At 44.0% G+C, this 27379-nt stretch overlaps 4 protein-coding genes across 5 annotated transcripts; 2 read left to right on the top strand and 2 right to left on the bottom strand.

Annotated features, from left to right (window-relative positions):
• The first annotated feature begins 285 nt into the window (after positions 1–285).
• LOC100217041 (receptor expression-enhancing protein 6) lies at positions 286–8599 on the top strand. Its single transcript, NM_001359552.1, has 8 exons — positions 286–539; positions 1811–1869; positions 5593–5690; positions 6578–6629; positions 7102–7165; positions 7569–7664; positions 7745–7817; positions 8204–8599. Exons 1-8 carry the CDS (start codon positions 507–509, stop codon positions 8317–8319), a joined length of 591 nt encoding a protein of 196 aa, NP_001346481.1. The 5' UTR covers positions 286–506; the 3' UTR covers positions 8320–8599.
• Positions 8600–13237: 4638 nt separating this feature from the next.
• LOC103651028 (heat shock 70 kDa protein-like) lies at positions 13238–16889 on the top strand. The gene is made up of 2 exons (XM_008676621.2): positions 13238–13760; positions 15001–16889. The coding sequence occupies exons 1-2, from the start codon at positions 13550–13552 to the stop codon at positions 16734–16736; spliced, it is 1947 nt and encodes a 648-aa protein (XP_008674843.1). The 5' UTR covers positions 13238–13549; the 3' UTR covers positions 16737–16889.
• A 499-nt stretch (positions 16890–17388) lies between these two features.
• On the bottom strand, positions 17389–23386 carry LOC109944875 (uncharacterized). Of its 2 annotated transcripts, none has more exons than XM_020550428.1 (3): positions 21796–23386; positions 18807–18873; positions 17389–17823 (listed from the first exon to the last, which is right to left on the bottom strand). In XM_020550428.1, the coding sequence occupies exons 1-2, from the start codon at positions 23294–23296 to the stop codon at positions 18866–18868; spliced, it is 1509 nt and encodes a 502-aa protein (XP_020406017.1). In that variant the 5' UTR covers positions 23297–23386; the 3' UTR covers positions 17389–17823; positions 18807–18865. The 2 variants fall into 2 exon arrangements, with proteins under 2 accessions (XP_020406017.1, XP_020406016.1); XM_020550427.2 differs by having other exon boundaries at positions 17446–17823; positions 18781–18873.
• Positions 23387–24570: 1184 nt separating this feature from the next.
• LOC100281390 (SLT1 protein) lies at positions 24571–26872 on the bottom strand. Its single transcript, NM_001154308.3, has one exon. It carries the CDS (start codon positions 26382–26384, stop codon positions 24822–24824), a length of 1563 nt encoding a protein of 520 aa, NP_001147780.1. The 5' UTR covers positions 26385–26872; the 3' UTR covers positions 24571–24821.
• Positions 26873–27379: the final 507 nt, after the last annotated feature.

The raw sequence follows: 27379 nt of genomic DNA, 5'->3' as shown, positions 1-27379 counted from the left end.
GATTACACTCTATATGTAGCATCTCACTCCAACAGACTATATATCTAGTTTGGCTAGTCAGGTGACTAACCAAATTTGGCTAGTGAGAGAGTTAATTTGAAGAGTCGGATAGTTTGGCGAGTCAGATAGCTAATCTGTTTGAGAGTTATTTTGCTATTGAGTAGCTAAAATTTAGCTTGGAGAGTTATTTAGCTAGTCTCTTGGAGATGCTCTTATACATCATTTGCTGGAGAGTGGAGACAGACACAGACATTTAAATCGTGGACAGTTCGGGGACCGGGCCGCAAATAACCATCCTCCCTAGCTTTCCCGTTCCAGCCGTCGCGTTGAGTTGCTGCCGCCTCCCCCGGTCCCCCCACCTCCCGCCCCGGCGCCCCTCTCTCTCTCTCTCTTCTGCCGCACAGAGCCCAAATCGCGGCGGATCCCTCGCTCTCCAGGGAGCCGCTGCGGCGCCGGGTTTTGTACACCGACTTGTTTGCCTACCTCCAGCTCCTCCTCGGCGACCCATGGCTCTCCTCGCCCCCGCCATCTCCGGCGAGGTACTTGCCCTTCCCGCTCCGCTTTCCCACGGAAACCTGGAATCCTGGATCACCGTGCCTCTCGAGCGATCTCGCGCCCTCTCAATCTCCGGAGGGATTGGGATGTCGTTGTCGTGCAGCTGTGCTAATTTATTAACCGTGTATGGTTTCTGTCAGCTGGGTTTGGGTAGGGGGACGAATGTGCAGATTGGGGTAGTGGGGACGAATGTGCAGATTGGGATTGAGCGCGGTTGAATGTTTTGAACCGAAGGGCTGCGGCAGATCGTGGAGCAAAACAGGGAGTTTCTGTTCGGTGGTTATGAAGCTGCCGTGCGGCTTGAGCCAAGTATGGCTGCCTTTCCTAGGGAATGTGGGAATCCTAGCCATTGTGCCCCGAAATTTACCTTCTTGCCCCGTTACTGAAGGCTTGTTTGGGAGCAAGAATACCGGAGGCCCTTTGGCGAGGCAAGACACTAGGCGGCGAGGTAGGCGAGCAAGGCGCCTGGACGACGCCTTTAAAACACTGCCGGAGGGAATCGAAGGGGCTAAAAATCCCCTTGCTATTTAATTTTGAATGGCAAGGGGATTTTAGCCCCTCCAATCCCCTCCGGTATTTTCGCTTCCAAACAAGCCCTGAAGGGCTGAATTGATTGTTGTGAGAACTGGGACAGTCCTGTAACCGCCATTGAACTTGCAGTGTATTTTGTCATTATGTTTAGAAATCAGTAATATATTAGTGAAAATGGCTGGCCCATTATGGGAAAATGTGACTTTCAAATATTAATTCATTTGTTAATCATCATGCGAGCTTATTCGTGATTTCTGATATGAACACACCTGGTTACATATTAATATTCGCCAAAGCTGACTGAATGGATAATGACTTTTGTGTTTTAATGTATTCGGTTAAATTTTAGTTTTGATGCCTTTCAAGAGTGCACATGAATTGGATTTAAAATACCCTGTGTGTAGCAAATTTGTAACACCCAGTCACATGCCAATAGTGTGTTGCTCCACTAGCACCATGGTATTTGGTTATTTATGAAACCTTATTCATTTTGATGGTTCTTTTATTTTCTTTGGCCTAAAATTTAATGGTTGATCCATGGAATTTAAGTGCTCTTAGTGCCTTTGAATAACACTTGAATATTCAAAATTCCTGAACTGTGGATTGTGTTGATACCTAACCTTTTTAATGATTTCAGGATAGATTTTTCATAGAGTTCACAATTTCTAAAAAATTTCATTGCAACATAAGATATTTATGATTTGTGTTAAAACTGTATTCGCAGGTTGGTCTGCGGCTCTTATTGGCACCGCTAAGCTCTAACATAGTCATGCGTACAGCCAGGTACTTAGTTATAGAAAAAATTCTGAAATGTTAACATGTTTATCTCTGTGTTGTGCTCCTTGGAAGTTGGTACTAGGGTGGATAATGAGCCAGCTGCACTTTTTTAGCATTCTTCGAAACTGGTATAACAAGGAGTAACGAGGATCTCTATAAAACAATTTGGTTTCATGCCCGGAAGATCAACCATGTAAGTCATTTTCTTAATAAGAGAAGTGATGGAGCAATATTGGGAGCAGAAGAAGGACATGCACATGGTTTTCATTGACTTGGAGAAGGCTTATAACGAATTATCAAGAAATGTTAAGTGGTGGGCTTTGGGAAAACATAAGGTTCCAACGAAGTACGTTGGACTCATTAAGTATATATACAACAATCTTGTGTCTAAGCTCTAATAAGTGATGAAGACACATATGACTTCTTGATTAGAATAGGACTCTATCAAGGATCAACTATGAGCCCTTACCTTTTTTGTCTTGGTGATGGATGTTAGACTATGTGTGTGTGAGTGTGTGTGGGCCGGCACCACTGTTGGGCTGCCGACCCATTAGGGTTAGGGTTGAGTCTATATATTGTAACCCCTTCTCTATGCAATACAACCACAATTCACTCTTCTGACTAGGGTTAGGGTTTCTTATTCCTCCCACCCCACAGCCGCCACCTCCTCCCAGCCACCACCGGCTTCCGCGCCGCCGCCCCGGGAGGCTCATCCAACCCTCCCGGGGTGGCCCTTCTCCCCAGCAGCAGCCGCCGCCTCCTCCCTCGGTGCTGGCCTTCTCCTTCCCCTTCGCGGCCTCCCTCGCCCACAGAGCGGAAGCCGTCGAGCTCGGAGCCCAGCACGCCGCACGCCGCCGCCGGCCATGTCGGTGGATTCGGAGCGGAGCACCACCGAGTCGTCCACGGCCTCCGGGCTCGGCTACGAGGACGCCGACGGGCTCACCAAGTACTTCACCGTCGGGGACTCCCGCGGCCGCGTCTTCGTTTTCTCCACCGCGGGCGACATGCTGCTCGAGCTCGAGGCCGCCGCCTCCGGCGGCGAGTGCCGCGTCATCGCGCTCCTTGCCTACCTTTCGTTGCGCCGCCACCAACTCCTGCTCTCTCGCGCTGCTCGCCACCGCGGTCGCCTCTCCATCCGTCGCTCCCCACCAGCTGCCGCCTCCTCCCCTCTCTCTCCAGTCGCCTCCTCCTCCCTCCCCTCCGGCCGCCGCCGCTCCCTCCCCGACGCTCGTGCCCATTGCCCCGCGACGCCCTGCGCTCGTGGCCCGGCGGTGTCCGCGCCCTACCACCGCGGCTGCTCCCGCATCACCCGCTGCCGCGTCTGAGCGGATCCAACATTCCAGCCACCGCCGAGAATAAGTTCTTTTGCCGCCGCCGCGTACCTACAGGCTGCCTCGGCCGCCATAGCCGCTGGCAACGCCGCAAGCACAAGCCTTGCCGCTGTGGACGACCTTCTCCAGGCCGGCGCGACCACCCGCCTCCCCACTGCTGGCGCAACACCCCTAAGATACCCAGCAGCGCCTCCCACTTCGAACTTCTCCCATTGCCGGCGCCAACACCCTTGCCTGGTCCGGGCAGGCCCCTGCCCGGCTGGACCCACCCCGTCGCCCACCCCCTTCATCGCCTTCGTTGGATCCGTTGCTGCCACGACCTTCTCGGCCGGATCCCCGTTGCTGCGACCTTCCCGGCTCGATCCGTCGTCCCTTTCTGGATCGCGTCTTCCCGGCTGGATCCGTCGCTGTCGTGGCCTTCCCGGCCGGATCTATCGTTTCCCCTTCTTTTCTGCCGCGGGTGCGGACACCATGACCGGCGCAGACGCTGCTGTCGGCCTCCCTGGCGGGGCTCCTTGACGCTCGGACGATCGAAGAAGCAGGATGGTCAGGCTGCCGGTGCTCTTTTGTTGTGTCGTCCTGCCGATCGTTGACGCTCGAACGTCGACCCCTCTTGAAGATCGGGCTTCTGCTGCGCGTCTCCCGACCGCGACCACCTCGACTTCGGCTACCTCGGCATCTAGGGGCTATCGTCTTCTTGGAGCACACACCGGTCTCTACTCCAGCCGCAACATTCACACCATCACGACGCTGCGACTGCGGGGGGATTTCAACTCGTCGGCTCCTACCTTCAGCCTCTACTCCAGTCTCATCGTGTGTGGTGCCCCCGTTGTGACTGCGGGGGATGTTAGATTGTGTGTGTGAGTGTGTGTGGTCCGGCACCACTGTTGGGTTGCCGGCCCATCAGGGTTAGGGTTGAGTCTAGTAACCCCTTCTCTATGCAATACAACCACAATTCACTCTTCTACAATGGATATGGTTACAAGGGACATACACGGATATATCCCTTGATGTATGTTTTTGTGGACGATATAGCGCTAGCTGATGAAAGTAGGGCATGAGAAAATATGAAACTAGTGTTGTGGCGAGAGACTCTAGAATCCAAAGGTTATAGACTCGGTAGAACTAAAATCGAATATATGAGATGTGACTTCAGCAAAACTATACATGAGGAAGGAGACATTAGTTTGGAAGGTCAAGTAGTGCCCGGTAAAGATACCTTTCGGTATTTAGGATTAATGCTATGAAGATGTTAGCCATAAAATCAAAACAGGGTGGATGAAGTGTCGTCAAGCATCAGATCTGACATTCTATATGACAAGAGGGTACCATATATAGAAGCTAAAAGACAAGGTTTATATGACGACGATTAGATTTGTTATGTTGTATGGTACAGAATATTGGCATACAAAAGGTGACATGTTCAATGGATAAGTGTTGCAGAATTATGTATGTTCCGTTGGATTTGTGGCTAAAGGGATCAAGTCCAGAACGATGATATACGTGATAGGTTAAGGGTGACATTAATTTTAAAAAAAGTTTATCCAACATCAGTTGATATGGTTTGGATATTGAGACTTTTAAAGACACCTGTGCGTAGTGGAATCCTAAAACGTGATAGCAATGGAAAGAGAGGCATGGGAAGGCCAAAGTTAACATGGAAAGAGGCAGTAAAAGGAGACTTGACAAAATGGAATATACCTAAAGATTTAGCCTTGAATAAGAGTGCATGGAAAAAAGCTATCCATGTGTTTGACCTTGACTTGTGGTTTTAGTTGTGTTTTAACTCTAGCTTACCCTAACTTGCTTGAGACTAAAGGAATTTGTTGTTGTAGAAATTGGTATAATCTTATTTCTTAGTCTCTTGAATTATTTGAGACCCAACTTCAAACCGAGCTTAATGAGCCGATGTGAAGTTGAAAGTCATTTGAAATCAAGTCATTTTCGTTTTATAAGAGAAATGAGTTCAATCCGAGCACTTTCGAAACGAGCCACTGAGCCAGCTTGACGAGTTTTTTGTCCAGCCCTTTGGTAGTGGTATGATACTAGAAAAGGTCGATAGCTTATGCTGTGCCTATAAAATAGTTTATGTTATAAACTGTTCAATGATGTCCATTCCTTTTAGTTTATCAGGTTTATATTTTTCTGCAAACAGGTTATGCTGACAATAATCAATAGCTACAACTTCAATCTATGTGAGCTGGGCATCATCTGTAACTAGAACATTTCTGTGCTGTTAGGCACGATATTTTCATGTTAAATTGCTTGGTTGTCTTATTTAATGTAATAAATAATAAAATGTACACCATTTTGTCTTTCCTTTTCAAAAGTGTGCTACTATCATTGTATGGGTAATTATTAATTCATGGTTTTTTATTCTCACCTCATGCTGCTGCAGTTGTGCTGTTGGGATTGGTCTACCTGTATACTCCACTTTCAGAGCTATAGAGAAGAAGGATGAACAAGAGAAAGAGCGGATGCTTTTGTATTGGGCAGGTCTGTAATGAGATGATTTTTTAGTATGCTTTTCAATATTAGCTAATAAACTCGTTTTAGTGGATTGATGAAAATGCTGTACAAACTTTTTGGTTTTGCTACTTTTAGCATTATGCAGCAAAGCTGTGCCGCTGCACATATGTTGTTGTACTTTATGGAATCATTAAGCTGGTTGTGTTTGATATTCAATTAATATTCTGGATTTAGTACCCACTGATTTTTACCTGACATAAATAATCTTAGTTAACATTGCATGGGCACAAACTTTACTGACATAATAATCTTAGCTAATGTTGCATGTACATCATTTTTGTCCAGCGGCTTACTCATCCTATCTCCCATCTCATCTTCTATTTCGAACTTCACTTTGTGAACAGTGTAGTCTACAATGCAAAATAGTGTTTTACACGATCATATGCACGATTTGCTAGAGACAGCCTTATAGACTTACTGTTTGGTGTGTCCTCCTAGTTCCCAGAAAGGGGAGAACCATGGTCTTGACAAATTACAATTTTAGAAATCAAAGGCTATGTAATATCACAGTTTAGAAAAGGTAGGCTCGAGATTGAGTTTCTTAAATTCTAAAAAGGCTATGATTTTTGGCAATAGTATGTTTTTTAAAACTATAAAATTTATTAGTTATTACATCCAAACACCATGTAGTTTAAAAAAAACAAATTCTCTTAGCAAAACATTGTGTTCTGAAAATTCCTTCTTTTTTTTTTTGCATTTAACAAGGGCCTTAATAATAGCGTAAGAATGAGAAATTTTAGTGTAGCCAATTGACAAATCTGAAAATATCTGCATTTTGTTTCTCATTGCTTGCTGCTTATATTACATAGATATTGATATCTGAACTATAACTCCTTCCCAAAATGTTTTTACAGCATATGGATCTTTTAGCATTGCTGAAGTGTTTGCAGATAAGCTTCTTTCAAGGTATGAACATCTGACATTATTTAAGTGTTTGACATTTTAATTGAAGAAGTATTTTTTGTCATGATCATGAATAGCAATGCCAGTATTCATTGAGCACTGGTCTGGTTGTAATATTTTGTTCTGCAGCCTTGCGTTATTAGACTCCATGTATTCTCCTTATCTTTTAAGGAAGACCTTCTGGATAGAATTATTTCTTTAGGAGTGATGCATTGAGAGTTTCTTTATTTTAAGAAAATCTTTCAGTAACTTGCTACATTTTTTTTTGTTTTTGTGCTTTACATTTGAAGTGTCATTCTGTTTGTCTTCATGACATTCTTATTTCATAACATTGTGTGCGCACTTGATTATTTTACTTTACATTTGCCATAAGCAACACACCTTTTTGTGCTATCGTTTGACATCAGTTAAGTGTTTTTAATCTTACCTTAGAATTTAAAAACTATTTGGACATGTGTCTGCTGCTGTTCTCCAGTGTTCCTCTCTATTATCATGTGAAGTTTGCTATCCTTGTGTGGCTCCAGTTCCCTTCAAACAGTGTAAGTTTCCCTTGCCCCTTCCATCCCCCGTCTAAATTTCATATACTGTTCAACTTTACCATTTTACCACTGTGATATGGTTTTTGCTCAAATGCACGATATTAGTGGCACTTGTTCTTTGAATTCACCATTTTCTACTTCATGAGGTTTGTTGCTGCGACCCATAACCTATTTCTAGATCTTGTAGTGGGAGTTTGTCATGAACTTTCCATCAGCTTTATATATGTTTTCCTTTCTATTGCTTATGAAGTACTGCATACTCTTGGCTTTCTTTTAAACATCATATCCATGTTTTCTTGTGATAAGACTCATACTGCCTTTTGGACAAAAAATGTGTAACTATTATATTGCTTGCTGTATCTTTGATGATTGTTTGGATCGAATTCGTGTCCTTTAATTTCAGGGATCAAAGCATGTATACAAAAGATACCTGCGCCCATTTTTCCTGAAACATCAAGCAAAAATTGATAGGTTTCTGAATATTCTGTCAAAGGAACTTGTAAGTGTGTTCACTGTGCATTTCATAGACATCGTAGTTCATGGATATATACTGATGAAAGTAACACTGTACAAAACCAGACGAAGTTTGTGAGCAGCCATGAAGATGAAATTCGTTTTATAGAAAATATGGCTATCAGAGGGGCTACAACAGGTATGCAACTGGGAACACCCTGTATAATAACAAACTAAAACATCACGCACGTACAGACAACACGATTAACTGCTCAGGAAAACGAAGTAAAGTTTGTTTCTAAAGTTGGGTTTAGACCCTAAATAATAAAGATCTAGTCACACTTTGGATCTCAACATGTTAAGATTGATTTTTTTTGGAGCTCATATGCTTGCATGGTGTGCTGTTATTTTTTTTACTAGAATGGGCCTAACTGCTTGTGCCCTCAACATGACTTCATATGCACATTCTGCACATAGCACATTTCTCATCCCTGACCCCTCTTCCTCAGTGGCAATCGTGATTTATGACTTTATAATATCAAGATTTGAAGGAAAAACGGTTTATGCTGCTTTTGTTTGTGGCAGCAAACCACATCGTAAATGGCCTCGACCAACCTGAAGAAACACAAGCGGTTAATACAATTGAAGGTCCAAATACAACTGTGACAGAAGAAGCTGGTGTGTCGGGAACTGAAACTTAAGCAAAACTTTCTATCTCTGCTCATGATCCCAGACGCTGCTTCAAAATTGTTGTTGAGGTCACCCAGCTTGTTTGGATTGTGAATACTACTGTTCCTGAAAGGCTAGATCTAGAGGCAATGTTTTAGCTTTAACTAGATATTCATATAGCAAGTAAAATCGGTGTTGGACAAATTTATTACAGTGTAAAAATGACCCGGTGTGGAATGCAGTTCCCAGCAATGTTGTCATTTTTCACGTGGGAATAATTTGAAGTCTGCGATGAAGAATCTTTCTAAAGCATGAATTCGTGTTGGTTAGCAATTAGCATGCTTTAGAATATAAACTTGTGCGTGCTTGATCTTGTAGATCAATGGTGCATCATAATTCATTCAAATTTGGTGACTTCGTTCTTCATTATAGCTTGTGAAGAATGATTTAATGATAGATCAACTTATTCTGTCTTAAAAAAACAAAAAAGTGGCTTCTTTCCTCATTAGTTTGTGAAGAATGATATAATGACAGGCCAACTTATTCTATTTCTAAACCGAAACAAAAAAAAAGTGAGCAGCGAGGGAATGTTTGGTTCTTTTAGTTCAAGGACTAAAGTATAGTTAGGGGAATAAAGTTTAGTCACTACCCTATTTGGTTCTAGCGATAAAATATTCAGAATGTATTAAATGAATTATAAGGGGACCAAAAAACTATTTAACATTCTCCCTGTCATTAGTGTAATTGAAATAAAGAAGGGGTAAAACGTGGAATTAATATGATTTAGTTTCTTTTAGTTATCTTTTGAGGGACTAGAGACACAGTTTAGTTCCACAGTTTTGCAATTTAGAGACTAAATGAGACTAAAATGGAGAGACTAATATTTAGTCCATCAAACCAAACGAAGACTAAGAGAAGGTAATAGATCACATTTAGTAATGGTAATGGACTCTAAATTTTATACTACAAAATTTAAGAATCAGATCATATTAGGGTTAAACTATATTTTTATTTATTTTTGAACTAAAATTAATTAAGGGTATAATTGATTTACTAATCTTGAAGAAATATTTAAATGGTGATCCATTGCCACCTCAAATCACATTGCTAAAAAAACGAACAACCTATTTGTTTGCCCTTCCGTTGGAAAGGTAGGCTGTTTGTTCAGCCAAGAGCCCAAGAACCTCCTAAAGCCCTGAACAAGCCTATTTGTTTGCCCTTCTGTTGGGAATTGGGAAGGCATGCTCTTTGTTCAGCCAATGAGCCAAGCACACCCTGAAGCCCTGAAGCCGTGTCACTATCATTCACCATATAGAACATGTCGAATCGTCTCGCAATTTTCCTATCAATTCAAAAGGCATTGCAGTCAATAGTAATTTAGTCCGCGGCCTCAAGACATCGATTGTAACTGTGGGCGAAATTTTTTACCGAAAGACAGTTTTTTATAGGTATAACTTCAGTAGAACAACGCTGCGATAAAAGTCTCCTTAAGAAGACAATCAATAATACTTCTGTTTCGATTCTTTCTTGATCCAGTCTGCTAACCTTTGTTCTTGGCTCTGGCCTTTAGTTCGTTGGTTTGGGTGCTGTGATGGACGTGAGAAGTGTGAAGGCGGTGGAAGGGCTCTTGCAGCAGATGCAACTGTCAGAGGCGGAAAGAAGTCTGGTGCAGATTGGAGGGATGAAAAGATCGAACACAGTTGTTCATCAGGCGCTGGGTAAATTACTTTCGGAGAAATTGGCTCATCTGGATGCAATTGAACGTGCTTTGGAAACAGTTTGGTGTCCGATCCGAGGAACTGAATGCAAAAGTTTGGGACATAATAAATTCCTATTCACCTTCAACCAAGCGACGTGAAAGCGGAAGGCATTGGAGGAAAGACCCTAGAGCTTTTCAAATGAACCGTTGGTGATGGCTGATATGGATGACACAGAGTCTATTGACAAGGTTGAGTTCAATGTAGTCCTGATCTAGATCCACGTCAGAAAACTTCCGATTGGATTGTTCACTAAAGAAGCTGTAGAGGCTATTGGCAATGAGGTGGGAGTCTTCTTGGAGGTTTAGGAAGACAATGGTGGGATGTTGATAGGCAACTTCCTTCGAATTAAGATCATGCTTCACATTTAGAAGCCTTTGATGAGGGGAGTCACGATGCAGTTGGAAGCAGATGGAAAGGAGAAGTGGTGTCCGATTTGCTATGAATACTTATCGGATTTTTGTTATATGTGCGGTCTGATCGGACACACTCAGAAAAGTTGTTCTATGAAATTCGTTAAGGACGAGCTGGCGCCATTTGATAAATCTCTAAGGTGGGTTTCTAGCAAATTCATGGGCGATAGGAAGTGGGTGTCAATCAGTGGAGAGGGGCGTAAGAATGTTCCATTTACTTACCAGAGTGAGAGAAGTGATGCACCATCTTGAAGGAAAGACGAAAATCATGGAAGCAAAGGAGATGAACAGAGGCACATATACAGTACCATGGAGGCGCAGGGGGTGATGTTCACAACCAAATTGCACAAGTTCCTATGGTGCAAACAATGAACAATCTTTCGGATGGTGTCACAAATAAAAAATGCCTCAGGAAGATGATGGTGGAGAGTGAGAATTCCCAAAGGCGGTTCCTCAGTCGGAGCAACAACTACGCGAATTTAAAAGGCAACCTCGCCAAGAAAGCATCCGTGCGGATGACAGCTAGGAAATTCAGGTAGTATGGAAGAGGAGTCATTTGGAGACAATGGAACTCCTCACCCTTTTATGATAGCCAATAAACTCCTCCTTATATGTAACCAGACCCTATCAAATGCTAGAATGTTGGAACATCGTCTAAAAGGCCAATAAAGGACTTGTCATGTTCAAATGTACCAGGTTTTCAGTATTTCGTATGTACCATATTTGCAATTTAAAGTTATGTTAAGTTCTAAGGGTGTGTGAATTGACTAGAGTTAATAGTTAGCTGCTAAAATTAGCTGAAAACATGTAAACAATATAATTAATATTTTAGCTATTAGCTACTTTTAGCAAATTAATAAATAGTTAGTTATCTAATTCCACTAGTAACTTTTTAACCAACTAACTGTTAGCTCTAATGATTCAAACACTCTCTACAACTGTCTATAACAATGTCGCCTAAATTTTATCCTTTAAAATAATATTCTCTGTCCATTATAACATACTTTAAAAGATTCTAGCATCTATATTTTTATCATCTCTAGCAATGTCTCCCTAAATTCGGTCCCCGATATCAGTGATATGAGTGCCAGATTCAGCGGCGTCCCCTAAAACATAGTTTCTTTATCGGTCGGTTCAAAAACAATTGCTCATTTCTTCTTCTCAGTCATTTCCTCGAACTGCATCTTGTGTTGCCTCTCTGCCACCTAGCAATAGCATCGCTTCTATCACCACAGAGTTTGATCATCGCTTTAATGAGCTATCTCAAGAGTTGCTTGTGTGTTTTTCTTGTCTTGACCCAAGAGATTCGTTCTCTAAGTTTAATGTGGATAAGCTTGCTCGGCTCGCGGATATTTATTATGATGATTTTTCTTTTGATGATTGCAAGACTATAAGAGATTAGCTAAAAACTTTTATTATTCATGTACAAAGAATTGAAGAGTTCAAAACTTGTTGTGATCTTGCTAGTCTATCAAAGACAACGGTTCAGCTTGAGAGGCATATTGTGTTTTCACTGGTATATCGACTTATTGAGTTAGCATTGTTGCTACCGGTGGCGACTGCAACAGTGGAAAGGGTCTCCTCGGCTATGAAGATTATTAAGACTAAGTTGCGCAACAAGATGTCCGATGGTTGGTTAAATGACTTGATGGTGTGCTACATTGAAAGAGAAATTTTTAAATGACTCGACCTTCAGAAAATCAAGAAGACATTTCAAAATAAAAAAAACTAGACAAATGCAATTGTCCAGATCTCCTACAACTAGACTCAACTAAAGGTATATTCTTATTTCACTTGTTCAACAATTTTTACTTCAATTTGCCATTGATAACTCATTTTTTTCTTTTTTTCCCATATTTTATTCGTTATATGGCATTTGGTTGTAAATAGATTGTAACCAAGATTACTATTAAATAAGATATTTTTCAACATCTATTACTTATTTTATAGCTACAAGTTATTTTAAACTATGTCATAAATTTTTAGTCTTTGTTGCGTTAATAACACCTAAATTTTCTGGCGTTCTCCGCCATCGGCGCCAGATCTCGACCACAGTGGAAGTCTGACTGTGGAAGCCTGGAAGCCTAAGAGCTTGTTCGTTAGCTCTCAATCCATGTGGATTAAGTGAGATTGGATGGATTTTAATCCCAAACAAGTCAAACTTCTTAAAAAAATTTTGCAATCTCATCCAATTCATGTGTATTGGGAATAACCGAACAAGGTCTAACTGTGGAAGCCTAATTTATTTTAAACTATGTCATAAATTTTCTGGCGTCGAGCCATCGCCTAGAACAGTAGAACACAGTGGAAGCCTGGAAGCCACCAGGAATTCTATCACGCGCCCAAAGAGGCAAAGCCCGGAGCGGCTCCCAGGCCTATAGATGTCCAATAAGCACGAGGCCCGCGAGCCCGGCACAGCCCGGTTATATGTGGGCCCGGGCCGGCCCGACACGAATAAGCGGGCCGGGCTCGGATAGGAAATTAGGCACGGTGGGCTAGCCCGGCACGGCCCGTTTAGCTCTAAGCCCGTTAAGCCCGCTTTTTTTACACTAAAACGTGTTTTTCGGCCCGCATAGCCCGCTTTTCGGCCCGCTTTTTTCGTGCTAAACGGGCCGACCCGGCACGTTTAGGCCCGTTCGGGCCGGGCTCAGACAAGAAATTGAGCCCGCGTGCTTAGCCGGCCCGGCCCGGTTTTTTAATCGTGCCTGGCGGACCGGGCCAGGCGGCCCGTTTGGACATCTCTACCCAGCCCCAGGTGTCCGCGCCGAGGCGCCCCAGCCGGGGCCAACGTGTTCCCACTTGTCACGCCGCTATTAGCCTGTCTCCCGAACCGCACCATCCAGACCCTTCCGGAACGCCCCTCCGATCTGAATTCAACGGTAGGTCTCCGCCGCGCTCGAACGTTCCCGAAACCACGTCCACACCACGATAAAAACCCACGCGCTGCCTCCTCCCTTCCTCAACTTCAACTATCATTGCAAAAGCAAAGCACGCAATCCAATTTCCCTCCATTTCTCTAGATCTCGAGTTGCTCTGCTACTTCTTTTAGATTCCTTCTTTCGTTCGGGAGAGCGATTCTCTAGCTGGTGGCAATGGCGAAGGGCGAGGGTCCGGCGATCGGGATCGATCTCGGCACCACCTACTCGTGCGTCGGCGTGTGGCAGCACGACCGGGTGGAGATCATCGCCAACGACCAGGGCAACCGCACCACGCCGTCCTATGTCGCCTTCACCGACACCGAGCGGCTCATCGGCGACGCCGCCAAGAACCAGGTGGCCATGAACCCCACCAACACCGTCTTCGGTACGTGCTCACTCCTAGCTCTGACTTGCTGGTGCCACTGCCATGTTTCTCTCAATGCTTAGAGCCTCTAGTATGCGCGAACTGCCATGTTTCTCTCAATGCTTAGAGCCTCTAGTATGCGCGAGTGCTTAAGTTGGATCAATGGATGTACAGTTTAAATTCTGAAATCGTGCTCTCTATATGCTGAATAATTACCGTGCTCTGTAGTAACAGACAAAGGAACATGTACTCAAAGATGGAATCTACTCAAAAAATATGAGCAGCGTGTAATTTGGTCTTGTTGGTAAATATAATTTGGTCTTAGTGGTACTTATGCTCCTGTTGTTGTTATAGGACGCTTATTCAGAAGTTTGCTGTTAAATTCGCGATAGGGATGCATACTATAGGTGGATAGTATAGTTGGTTAGTCTGCGTAGCTTACTATGTGTCAAAATTAGATACTCCTAATTTCTCCTTCGTGTTTGTTTGCTATTAAATTGTTACTGTCTGAATAAATACATCTAATAACTGACATGATTTTGATGGTTATCTCTGCTCGTTGGCTGTTGCAAAACTAAGTGTGCCCTTGTTGTAAATTCTTGTTGTCCGAAGAAATATAACTGACAGCATTTGATGCATTGCGCTGCTCATTTGTTGTGATAATAAGTATCTGATAGTATTTTGATGCATTGCCCTGCTCATTTTTTGTGATAAAATAAAGAAGAAAGAGTTTCCTTTTTGCTCTGCTTGCCTTCTTTTAGTATGTGCCAACTGATAACGTATTGGCATCAGGGTTCATTTTATCAATATTGTATGGGAGGTTGGCGATAAACAGGATTATCAGACCTATTGGTGGCAAATTTTTTCGTTACAAATTTAAATTTAAAGAAAATGACTCAGTTTGTTTAAATATCATCTAGATTATATTTAGACACAACCAATTAAGTATAGAGAAAAAATTTAGGGTTTTAGTATACTAGGAGAGCATAAGAAGACATATAGACCAACTGACTTCTAATTTAAACATTTGACAGTGCCAATTCAAAAAATTTGAAAATTTCGGCTGACAAAGAAAAAATATCCGGGCTCACCGATAAACATAAACAGGAAAATTGGGTTTATTGATACGTGCTTGTTTTTACATATTGTAGCTCCCCCTATTTTTTGCTATAATGCCCACAATAAGTATCTTGCTCTATGCCTTCTACCTAGTGCTGACCGCTGTTACTCACACATCTTTGTTCATTTCATTGTACTGCAGATGCCAAGCGGTTGATCGGCAGGAGGTTCTCTGACCCGTCAGTGCAGAGTGACATGAAGCTATGGCCGTTCAAGGTCATCCCTGGCCCTGGTGACAAGCCTATGATTGTAGTCTCCTACAAGGGTGAGGAGAAGCAGTTCGCTGCTGAAGAGATCTCCTCCATGGTGCTCATCAAGATGAAGGAGATTGCTGAAGCCTACCTCGGCTCTACTATCAAGAATGCAGTGGTGACAGTGCCGGCCTACTTCAACGACTCGCAGAGGCAAGCCACCAAGGACGCCGGTGTCATTGCGGGCCTCAATGTGATGCGTATCATCAACGAGCCCACTGCTGCTGCTATTGCCTACGGTCTTGACAAGAAGGCGAGCAGCTCTGGCGAGAAGAACGTGCTCATCTTCGACCTTGGTGGTGGCACGTTTGACGTGTCGCTCCTCACCATCGAGGAGGGCATCTTCGAGGTGAAGGCCACTGCGGGTGACACTCACCTTGGAGGCGAGGATTTCGACAATCGCATGGTGAACCACTTCGTCCAAGAGTTCAAGCGCAAGCATAAGAAGGACATCAGCGGCAACCCTCGTGCACTGCGCCGGCTGCGCACGGCGTGCGAGCGCGCCAAGCGCACGCTGTCATCGACCGCCCAGACGACCATTGAGATCGACTCCTTGTTCGAGGGCATCGACTTCTACTCTACAATCACCAGGGCTCGCTTTGAGGAGCTCAACATGGACTTGTTCCGCAAGTGCATGGAACCTGTGGAGAAGTGCCTGCGCGACGCCAAGATGGACAAGAGCAGCGTGCACGACGTCGTGCTCGTCGGTGGCTCCACCCGCATTCCCAAGGTGCAGCAGCTGCTGCAGGATTTCTTCAACGGCAAAGAACTCTGCAAGAGCATCAACCCCGACGAGGCTGTGGCGTACGGCGCGGCTGTACAGGCCGCCATCCTCAGTGGCGAGGGCAACGAGAAGGTGCAGGACCTGCTCCTACTCGACGTCACGCCACTGTCTCTCGGCCTGGAGACTGCAGGTGGCGTCATGACGGTGCTTATCCCGAGGAACACCACAATCCCGACCAAGAAGGAGCAGGTCTTCTCGACGTACTCCGACAATCAGCCGGGCGTCCTGATACAGGTGTACGAGGGTGAGCGCGCGAGGACCAAGGACAACAACCTCCTCGGCAAGTTCGAGCTCTCGGGCATCCCTCCTGCTCCCCGCGGCGTGCCCCAGATCACCGTCACCTTCGACATCGACGCCAATGGCATCCTCAACGTCTCTGCTGAGGACAAGACCACCGGCCAGAAGAACAAGATCACGATCACTAACGACAAGGGCCGGCTTAGCAAGGAGGAGATTGAGAAGATGGTGCAGGAGGCTGAGAAGTACAAGGCCGAGGACGAGGAGGTCAAGAAGAAGGTGGACGCTAAGAACACGCTCGAGAACTATGCCTATAACATGAGGAACACCATCAAGGATGACAAGATCGCCTCCAAGCTCTCGGCAGATGACAAGAAAAAGATCGAGGACGCCGTCGATAGCGCCACCAGCTGGCTGGACAGCAACCAGCTAGCTGAGGTGGACGAGTTCGAAGACAAGATGAAGGAGCTCGAGGGCATCTGCAACCCCATCATCGCCAAGATGTACCAAGGCGCTGGCGCGGGCATGGGCGATGCGGCTGGCATGGACGAGGATGCCCCGTCTGGTGGGAGCGGTGCTGGTCCCAAGATCGAAGAGGTCGATTAAATTGGTTAGCATCGGGCGGTTTGTTTTGGTGTGGTCTGAAGTACTCCTGAACTCTGAAGGTTGTCTGTGAGATGGGGTGGTGTCCACAGTCTGTGGGCTGTGGTCGAACTTCTTAATAAATATAAGTTTTAGTTCCTAATTTGTTTTCGTAAATCTATTGATCGCCTTCGAGTTGTTCATTCGTTACCTCCTTAGGAGCTACGAATTCACAGTCGTATTGAATAAAATGAAAAAAAAGAGAGCGCTGACTCGCTCGAAGAGCATAAGATGAGCCTAGACTGTCCGCAGACCACAACCGATCGTATAGAGGATTTACACTGTCCGTAGCAGATTGTTTAAAAGAGGAGATTTGTAGACTTAAGTTTGAAATAGAATGTGATATTGTGATAGGAGCTGCTGGAAACAGTGTTACCTCGCTACATACAGTCTGATTGAAAGATAAAATGTGAAAATCCGCTGAGTTCGTGGCTAACTGTGAAAATCTGCTGAGCATGTGGCTAACTATATTACACTTTTTTTAAGATTAGTCATTTAAAACAGAAAAATTAAGAAAAATATGGCAAGTGAGGCAGGCCCATAATCTTTTGGATATATAGAAATAATGGTCTATATTAATAGAAATAACGGTCTATATTTCGGTACGGAAGTGTAGTTTTTTTTTTTTTTGACGAAGGGGCGAAGCCCCCTATTTCATTAAGAAATAGGAATGTATGAAACAACTGCACCTACGCGGTAGGACTTCCAAACAGAACAGCCACGGCCAGAGAGTTATCTAGACTCTAAACACTAACGCAAGATCAGTGAAGAGACTACGATAACAGAGGAAGTTTTGGCCTACGAAGAGCTACATAAGACTTTCTTATATACAACCCATCAAGACAGGCAGAAGCCACAAAAGACCTGACCAGAAAGGCCAACAAAAGACAAACAACTATCCCAACAAGTTTTCACGGCTTCAGCATCTTTTATGTCAACCAGAAATCCGCCTGTCAAGAGGACACCACCCCAAGGCCCTCCCGAAAGCTTCACTTGCCGTCTTTCGGATTAACCTGCTTCCTAGCACCACCATTCTTTGCACCTTCTTTTTCTGACGAATCGCCCAAGAATCCAACCAGAAGCAGCAAAGAAAAATGATGTTAGATGGGTCAAGTAAATGACTATTTCCAAAACACCAATCATTCCTAGTGCGCCAAATAGCCCAGAATAAAGCACCACAACCAAATAACACCAGCTGAGCCATCATGTCTTTTGGTTTACAAAACCAGTTATCATACAAATCTTTGATATTTTTTGGAATAGATCTCAAATTCAGGGCCACTTGAATAACTCTCCACATGTATTGAGCAATGGGGCAGTAAAAAAACAAGTGATCAATAGATTCATCTACCCCACAAAAACAGCAGTTTAAGGAGCCAATCCAGCATCTTTTTCTCAAATTATCTTTAGTAAGAATCTTATTTCTTACCACTAACCAGAAGAAAATCTTAATTTTATGAGGCAGTTTAGATTTCCACAAAAATTTATATGGAATTAAAGATTGATTTTCCATTTTCTTTCTGTATAAAGAATTAACAGAGAAGTTTTTATTCCCCAGAGACCACACAATTCTATCATCATGATCAGATAGACTAATCTGCTTACAATAATCAATCAGATCATCATATAATAACTTCAGATTACCCACAATCCTTCTTCTGAAAGACAGGGATTCAAAATTTGAAGTGAAAACTTCGTTAACAGAGACATCTTTGTTATAAGTCAAGTCAAACAAAACTTGAAACTGACTAGCCAACGGTTGGTCACCCAACCAAGTGCTTTTCCAGAAACTAGTTTTCAAACCATTACCCACATCAGTTTTACAATATTTGTAAAAGCTGTCCCTTAAACTCAGAAGCTTTTTCCAGAAAGGAGAGTCATTTTGTTTTTGTTTAACAACAATAAGGGGTTTTCCCTTAATATATTTACTAGCAATAATCTTTTGCCATAAACCATTCGAATTCTCGATATTCCAAAGCCATTTAGAAAGAAGAGCATCATTCATAACCTCAAGATTCAACACTCCAAGACCACCTTGAATTTTGGGAGAACACACTGACACCCAATCCGCCAGATGAAATTTCTTGGACTGTTTACCCCCCTGCCATAAAAGTCTCCTTCTTAACAAATCAATTTTCCTAATAACAGACTTAGGGGCAGGATAGATTGACAGCATATATAAAGGAACATTAGAAAGACAACTATTAAGTAAAGTAAGTCTACCACCAAGACTCAAGAATCTACCCTGCCATCCAGCTAATCTTTTTTTCAACTTTTCAATCATGGGGCCCCAAAGGTTTTTCTTAATCTTTTTCTTATCTATTGGCACACCAAGATATTTCATAGGTAGATTACCTATAGGACATGTAAAAATATCAGCATACAAAAAATCAATCTCTTTAGCATCTCCAAAACATAATATTTCACTTTTGTGAAAGTTAATTTTTAAACCTGACATGCTTTCAAACAAACATAAAATGAATTTAAGATTTCTGACGCCTTCTAAGCAATCTTGAATAAGAAAAATGGTATCATCAGCATACTGTAAACAACAGCAACCATTTCGAATGATGTGAGGGATCAACCCTTCAATAAGACCTTCATCCTGAGCTTTTTTAATCATACAAGCTAATCCATCAGCAACCAAATTGAACAAAAGGGGAGAAAAAGGATCCCCTTGCCTTACTCCTTTATGAGTAGTGAAATAAGGGCCCAGAGTATCATTAGTCTTGATGGCAACTTTACCACCTCTCACAATCTTCATGACCCAATCACACCATCTGCTACCAAAACCTTTTTTCTCCATCATATTATAAAGAAAGTGCCAATTCACTTTGTCATAAGCTTTTTCAAAATCAATTTTTAGGACAACTCCACTTTGTTTTTTCCTTTTAACTTCATGAAGAATTTCATTGAGCGAAATGACCCCATCCATAATATATCTATGCTTAATGAAGCCATATTGAGAATCACTTATCACTTTTGTGATACAACTTGCCAGTCTGTTGTTCAGAACTTTGGAAATGATCTTGTAGCACACATTCAACAAGCAAATAGGTCTGAAGTTTTTCATGTCAGCCGCTTTGTCTACTTTTGGTAATAATGTTACCACCCCAAAATTCAGTCTCTCAATTTTGAGACTGTCATTGTAAAAATCATTGAATAATTGGATAATATCCAAATGAATAATCTCCCAGAAAGTTTGAAAAAATTCAGCAGGGAAGCCATCGGGACCAGGAGCACTGTTATGCTTCAACTCAAAGATAACTTTCTTGATCTCTTCCACTGAGAAAGGAGCCGTCAGGAAAGATCTATCATCGTCAGATAATTGTTCCATGTTACACTGAGCCATATTGATATTAGATATCACCGAATGACCAAAAAGATCTTTATAATAAGAAGTAGCAATTTTATTAATACCATCGGCATCACTCACAGGGACATCATCCTGATTTAAGAAAGGAATTCTAACCCTCCTCCTCCGGCCTTTAGCCAAAAGATGAAAGAACTTGGTGTTTTCATCACCCTCATTGATGAATTTCTCTCTAGCAGTTTGTTTTTTTTACAAATCTCTTCTTCCATGATTTTTTTCAGATTCCATTCCATATCAAGTTTTTCAATTCTCTCAGCATCTGAGATACCCATAATTTCACATTTTTTATCCAAAATATCAATTTTCTCAATCAACTCTTTTTTTAATTTCAAATATCTACCTTCAACATTGATATTCCAACCTTTCAACATTTTTTTCAATCTTTTGATTTTTTCTTTCCAAATGTCAATACCAATTTTACTTCTAACAGGTAAAGACCAATTGTTCATCACTAAAGACTTAAAATCAGGTCTTAACTTCCAACAAAGCTCATACCGAAACTCTCTTCTAGCCGGAGAAATGTAATCAGTTTTGAGGCATAAAGGGACATGATCAGAAAAGGATCTACTAAGACCAGTAACATTCAAATTATTATAATGCAGATCCCAATCAGGACTAACAAGAAACCTGTCTAACTTCTCAAAAGTAGGAGGATTGCGATTATTCGACCATGTAAAATGACGACCACTAAGATCCAACTCAATCAAATCATGAACCTCAATAATAGAATTAAAAAGAGAGCTCCACTTGTTAGTACCCCCAGGTTTATTCTTATCCGATTCCTTTCTAAGAATATTAAAGTCACCGCCAATCAATAAAGGGTGAGAACAATTAGAACAAAAAGCAGATAATTCACTCAAGAACTTCTGTTTATGATCATTTTGAGCAGCACCATAGACATTAATGAAATTCCAAATAAAACCTGAATTTTTATGAATCACCAATAACCTAATCATGAATTCCCCCAACTCTTTTTCTCTAACATCAAACATTTCCGAATCAAAACCAACCAACAAACCACCTGACCTACCATTAGGAGGAGACCAAACCCAAATAAAATTTCTATTACCACTAATAAAATTCAGCCAAGACTCCTCAAAATCTTTCTTATTGGTTTCTTGAAGACCAATGAAGTCAACCTTCTCTTTCATGATAATATCACGAAGGAACTCACTTTTTACACTTTTACCAAGCCCCTGACAATTCCAAATCACACCAATCATTCTGAACAAATGGGGGGCTGACCAACTAGTTGGCCTTTCCTCTTAATAGGGTTTTTCCTATTATTGGGAGATTTGCCAGTCAAACTACTATTGTTTTTTTTTCTCACAGTTTTTTTCCTGTGTTGAATTTTACGACCTTTTCTAAGAATCATAACATCTTTGAGTTCAGAAAAATTATCTTCAAGATTATCTTTATGTATGATATTATCATCATCAGAAACCATACAATCAGCATTAGAATTATCAACATTAATTTTAACAGATTGAACCACTAAGTTTTTCCTAGACAATTCTAAAGATTTAATCAGGTTTAAATTTTCAACAGCATCATCAAATGAAGAACCTAATTCAACACCTAATCTGTTAGCCACATCAAAGAGAACATCATTATCAGTATTCAAGACCGAGAAAGGATTATAGGACATACCTTTATTGATGAAAGCATCTTTCGCCATAGCTCTTGCAGCAGCCTTATCCGCAATTTTTACTTCCTCAGAAGATTCCAGTCTGCTACTCCTTCTCACACCTTCAGAAGTTTCCATTTCCATAGGACCACTTTTTTTACCACCAGCAATCTTGCTAGCATCCTCAACAATACTCATATGTAATTTTTTTTTATCTTGGGCAGGGGAAGGAATAAAATCATCATCCTTAATGAATTCATCCAACTCCTGAGAATCCAACAAATCATCCTCACTATCATTGAATTCTTCATCTTCATTTCCCTGACTATCAAGGTAGCCTTTAGGATCTTCAGAACCTTTTCCCATTTTCATGCTTTCGGATTGTTCAGAAAGGGAACCAGCAACATTGACTTGACTAGAGGATATTTTTAAGGGAGATTTTCCCTTGATATCCTTGCCAGAGTCCTCATCACCACTCTTGGCCTTTTTAGCATATTTGCCAAGAGAAATCTCACCAAACCCTTGTCTATCAACCGAAGCCCTCTTACCCAGATTTACAGAATCATCATTCCAACCTTCATCAGTAATGTTGTCAATTTTGAAGTAGATGTCATACAAAAAGGGTTTGACACCAACTTCAATGATAGGAGGGATCATAGCAACACTCTTCACATGAACTTTAAACCTCACAATCTCTTTAGAGTTTAAAGAGTTAATATCCACTTCTTCCACTGCTCCAATAGTGGATCCCAATTCACAAATGGCCTGATAATTTTGTAGCTCTTCTGGCACATTCTCAGCCACAATCCACACCGAATGCAGTTTAGATTTAGGCTTAGCCTGAGAACTCCAGGAAGAGACAGAGATTTTGGCTCCAGACAATTTCATTTTCAATTCAGGGAAATTAATCATTTCATCCAGTCTCTCTTGAGAGGGGAATTGCATGAGAAAACCAGAATGGCACTTAGTAGCTTTCCAAGCACGGCCCCAAGGAAAGTGAAAGCCGAAATCCTTCTCCAAATCTTCGGCGGTGATCAAACCCTCAACGATTTTAACCAAGCCGATAAAACTGCGTTTCGGTTTGTTGGATAAGGGTTTGGCGAAATGAGAGGAATAAAACCCTAGCCCATCAGCCGCCATCCCAACAATCGGCATACTTGGCTTATTCTGTTTGGGAAGAACACACCGAGCAGTATTGTGGGTTTCTTTGCGACAGATTTCGCACCACAAAGATTTAAAGCACTCCCTAGCATGATGACCGTCTAAACCACATTTCTGGCAAAAAACCCTACGCACCAAATCATTCTCAGATTTTAGAATGGGGGGCGGGGGGGTTTTGAGAATACCTGGCAGACCGGAATCACCGGGAGCGGAGACGGGAATATCATCTTTGACCTCAGATTTACCAGATCCAGTCTTCAAACGCCAGCTAAGGTTCCGATTCTTTCCCCACGACTGAGATCCCTGTGGCATCTCCTTCGGACCCCAACGATCCCAGTTAGGGTTACGATTTTTCGAATCCATCAGAACCGACACACCAGAGCGACCCGGAAGAGGCCACTCCTCACCAAGCGAAGGCGGGCGAAGCGGAGAGGATACCCACCCTCCACAGAAACTTTCTCGCGACGAACACGGAAGCGACCAGAGGCGAGAAAGACGCGAAGCGAGATGGGGAAAGGAGTGCGACCCAAGGAAGTCAAGAGGAAAACCTACCTGCGAACCTGAAGGACGCCGTCCCTTGCAAGCCTCGACGCGCACCTGTAGCAATGGGCCTCCCTCCAACGCGACCGCGCGCCCAGGGCGCGGAGAAGACGGCCCAGCAGCCACACCATCCTCAGTACGGGCCGTCAGCGGAAGAAGGAAGGCGGGAGCATGGCGTCGCCCTTTTTTCTTTTTCTTCATCCTCATTCATACATACATACATACAGAAAGAAGAAAGAACATGGCAGAGCTAGGCTTACGTCGACGCTGACACTCTAAAAGACTACGTCATCTATATCTTCGTGAAGGCGGTACGGAAGTGTAGTAAAGAGTAGTTTCTTTACGACAAATAGCACTATAAAATGGATAATTAGAATCCAAGATACAAGAATGAAGTAATAAAATCAGACCGCCACCCACAACTGTAGAACAAGAGAGTTAAACTTAACACCTAGATTGTTAAAACACGGCTACAATCACGTTTCAGATTTTTTTTTTATAACCAGCATTTCACATTTACCTGCGACAGCTCTAGAAAATTTAATGGAGTTGATAGAACAGGTCATTATGTGACCAGAAAAAAGCTGCTTGAAGTTGTAAAACCTATATAAAATATTTATCTAAGTCATTTTGTTTATTATTTAAATTCAAAATATTTTTAAAACTATTTAAATCGCTATTATAAACTACAGTTGAGCTGAAACTTGGAGCTATCTCAAACAAAAGTTGCACCTGAGAAATACTTCAAGAGCAATATCATTTGCGAAGGGCCATGTCCACATTGAAAACGTTACAGCTGATTACAGGACACACATCTGCACAAGCATTGACTTTATAGTTGCAGGCTCAGCATTAGCTGGCTACTGGCTAGCTTCATACATTTTCTGCAATCTATACATAGAAGTATGTTCTTGCTCACTCAGCACTACAATCTCCCTTCTCCGCTACTACTTGTTTAATCAAAGGAACGCCTATGTCTAAGGTCCCATTTTTTTTCCTTCATAATTGAAGTGAATCAAGCAATACAGTGTAAATTTGGACGTTAGAGATAAGAAACTGGTACGCACAGATAATCACAATCCAACAAAACAAACCAGTGGCAACTCAGAATATTATTTCTTTTAACTGAACTTAGTACAAAATCTAAACATGAGGGTTAAAAAGACACCCATAACACAGAAGCTAGAATAAACTAGTCTTCAGCAAGTCTTCGTCGCTGAAGAGACATAGTATGGCACAAGTACTGGAAACATTAGGCAAAGAACAAGCATACTGAAACCTTGATTCTCAGCTAAATTTGGCATTAATCTGGGGTTACAAAGAAGATGTAGCATGGTGCAGAGATAGCTTAGGTCAAAAGTAGATCATTAGCTCCGTAGTGAGGGGGTCGCAGAGAGACCCTAACTTCATGTTCTTCAGGTTCATTCCCTCGTTTTGGGACCATGATCTCCAGCACTGAGGCAGCCTCATCAAAACAAGCCTCCAGCTTAGCATCTTCAGGGATACGAGTAGCTAGAGGTATTTCACGAATGAAATCACCAGGAGGGCAATGCTCTGGGGAAGGATCGGCAAGCGCGAACATCCTGCCATGTCTCCTTATATGTTGCATCCTAGCAGTACTAACACAAACGATCTTCACAATGCCATGAGTCAGAGTGTTCCTCCACGAAACCTTCACCCTCTGCTGATCAACAAACGGCAAGCTGACCATTATTAAGTAGCCCTGGTCATCCTCATAGATAGACTTGGCAGCAGTCACTGGCCCACAGGCGTTTCTCATCACCCCAGTAAACTCATGGAGCCACGCAGCAGGCTGCGTTGGTGAGTGCATCTCCACATCTTGTTGTGTCTTCTGAGGGCAAGAATTCAGTGGGAAGAATACTTCCTCATCCATGGCCTGTGGGGACAATTCCTTCCTACGCTTGCTGCTAACTGGAGAGAGATCCATACCATCTTCGCCTGAATGATTGGACGGTGACGACAGATTCAAGCCTGTTTTCTTTGGGTTTTGGGTGCCGTTGCTCTTCATGACAGGGTGTGGCTTCTCAAGCTCAAGCTCTGAATTTGGAATGGTCCTCCATGTCCCGAAATCACTGGCTTCCTGTGGGATGATGAAATTGAGCTCCCTCCCAGTCAGGTCCGCCCACCTCCTAAGGTCTGCCTCGGTGAGCCCTACAAGATTTGGTGACCTGACCACCTCAATCCCATGGATACATTGCGGGTTTGACAGCCCCCGGTAGTGCTTACGCTGCATCCGGTGCGACCGCACAAACCCCCTGTCGACGCTGAAGGGGAACTGCGGCTCCCCGGGCCGGGAGTGGCCGTTCATGTAGCTCCTCAGCTGCATCTTCCCCAGAGCATTCTCCGGCCGCTCCTTGAACACCCACATGTACATGTTCTCCATGTCGTGCTGCACCAGGAACATATCAAGGCGGAGGTCGGACTTGTCGAAGCCCGAGACCCCGCCGCTGTTGTCCCGGACGACCTTGTCCTTGCACTTGTCGGACAGCAGGGGCTTGAAATAGAAGGTGAAGAAGAACCAGGCGCCCCAGATGCTGTCCCCGCGCTTGGCGGCCTTCCGGCTCCCGGCCTTGGGGGCGCAGCTGAGCACGGCCTCGGCGCTGTAGACCTGCGGGCCGAGGCCGACGTCCAGCATGTCGCAGAGGTCGGTCTGCCACGGCTGGTTGATGTCGGGCGGAGGCGCGCCGGAGGGCGACACGGCGTGGGCGCGGGCGCCGGCGCCGACGCCCCCTCCGATGAGGGTCTGCACCATGACGCCGACGGCGCGGTCGTCCGGCGCGGAGAGGTGGCCGGACGGGTCCATGGAGAGGAGCGTGCAGGGGCCGTGGTGGCCGCCGCCGCCGCCGCCGCCGTTCTCCATGGACAGGGTGGTGACGAGGTCTTCCCCCATGGCTGCTTGCTCGCGGCGCGGGGTGGTGGGGGGTGCTAACGGCGGCCTCCGCCTCCTGTGGTCCCTCGCTCCCCAGCCGCTATCTAATCGGTGGCCTCATGATCCCTCCGCACTCCAGGAAGGCGTCCCACAGCAACCAGTCATGCACCCATTCCATGAACCCCACCATCAATTTTTGACCACAGATCTTTGACCAGCCTCCTCCTCGTCCCCCGGGCCAAAATCCACACGACCCACAGAATGCCGCGCTCGACGGAACGAAGAAACCGGAACAAGAATACTCTTCTAAGCTAGAAAATGAAGGGACAGACAACAGGGGCGGGGCGGGGCGGTGTGTTAGCCGACTGTTACCTCCATCAGAGATGATGAGCCTTCGTCGTTAATGCGAGGGAGTGGTGGGCAGCGGAGAGATGCAGGGGCAAGTGCGCGGGGAGGAAGGCGACGACATGAAGGGGGGTGGTATGGGATGGGAGGTTGGGAAAGGGGAAGAGATGGTTGCCGGGGGCGGCCGATTTTAATGGCCTCTCTGGGACGCGGAAGAGCCCTCCACCGGATAGGACCGGACGGCGACAGCGCTGCTGCGCCGTCCCTTTTGACGGCCACGGCGTTAGGGCACACCGCACGCGCACGCCACGCGGCCTCCAAGGCAGGCCCAGGCCGGGCCGGGCCGGGCCGTCCGCCCCGTTTTGTCAGTTTTCTTTTTTTTCTCTTCCGTGGAAAATCGACGAATCACGCACACTCTGGATGATGCTAGTCTGTTTTGTTCTGGCGGAACGCAGCACAAGCATTCCAGCGAATTTCCAAAGTCGAGCAGCTAGCATAATCCACATGCTTTTGATTTGTCTACGGTTCGTTCTTGGGTCTCCACTGAACCACCGAGTGGACTACGTACTGGCTATCGATGCAGGAAGACACAGAGAAGCCAAGAGTGCGTCGCCGTTCCCGTTCCTGTTCCGTTCGGGTGGCTTGCTTCTGTGGTGCGAGTGTGCGACTGC

This window comes from Zea mays, chromosome 3, assembly GCF_902167145.1.
Source record: "Zea mays cultivar B73 chromosome 3, Zm-B73-REFERENCE-NAM-5.0, whole genome shotgun sequence".
NCBI classification, from domain to species: Eukaryota; Viridiplantae; Streptophyta; class Magnoliopsida; order Poales; family Poaceae; genus Zea; species Zea mays.
The sequence above is the reverse complement of the archived record's forward strand: the minus strand, read 5'-3'. Positions and strand labels throughout refer to the sequence as shown.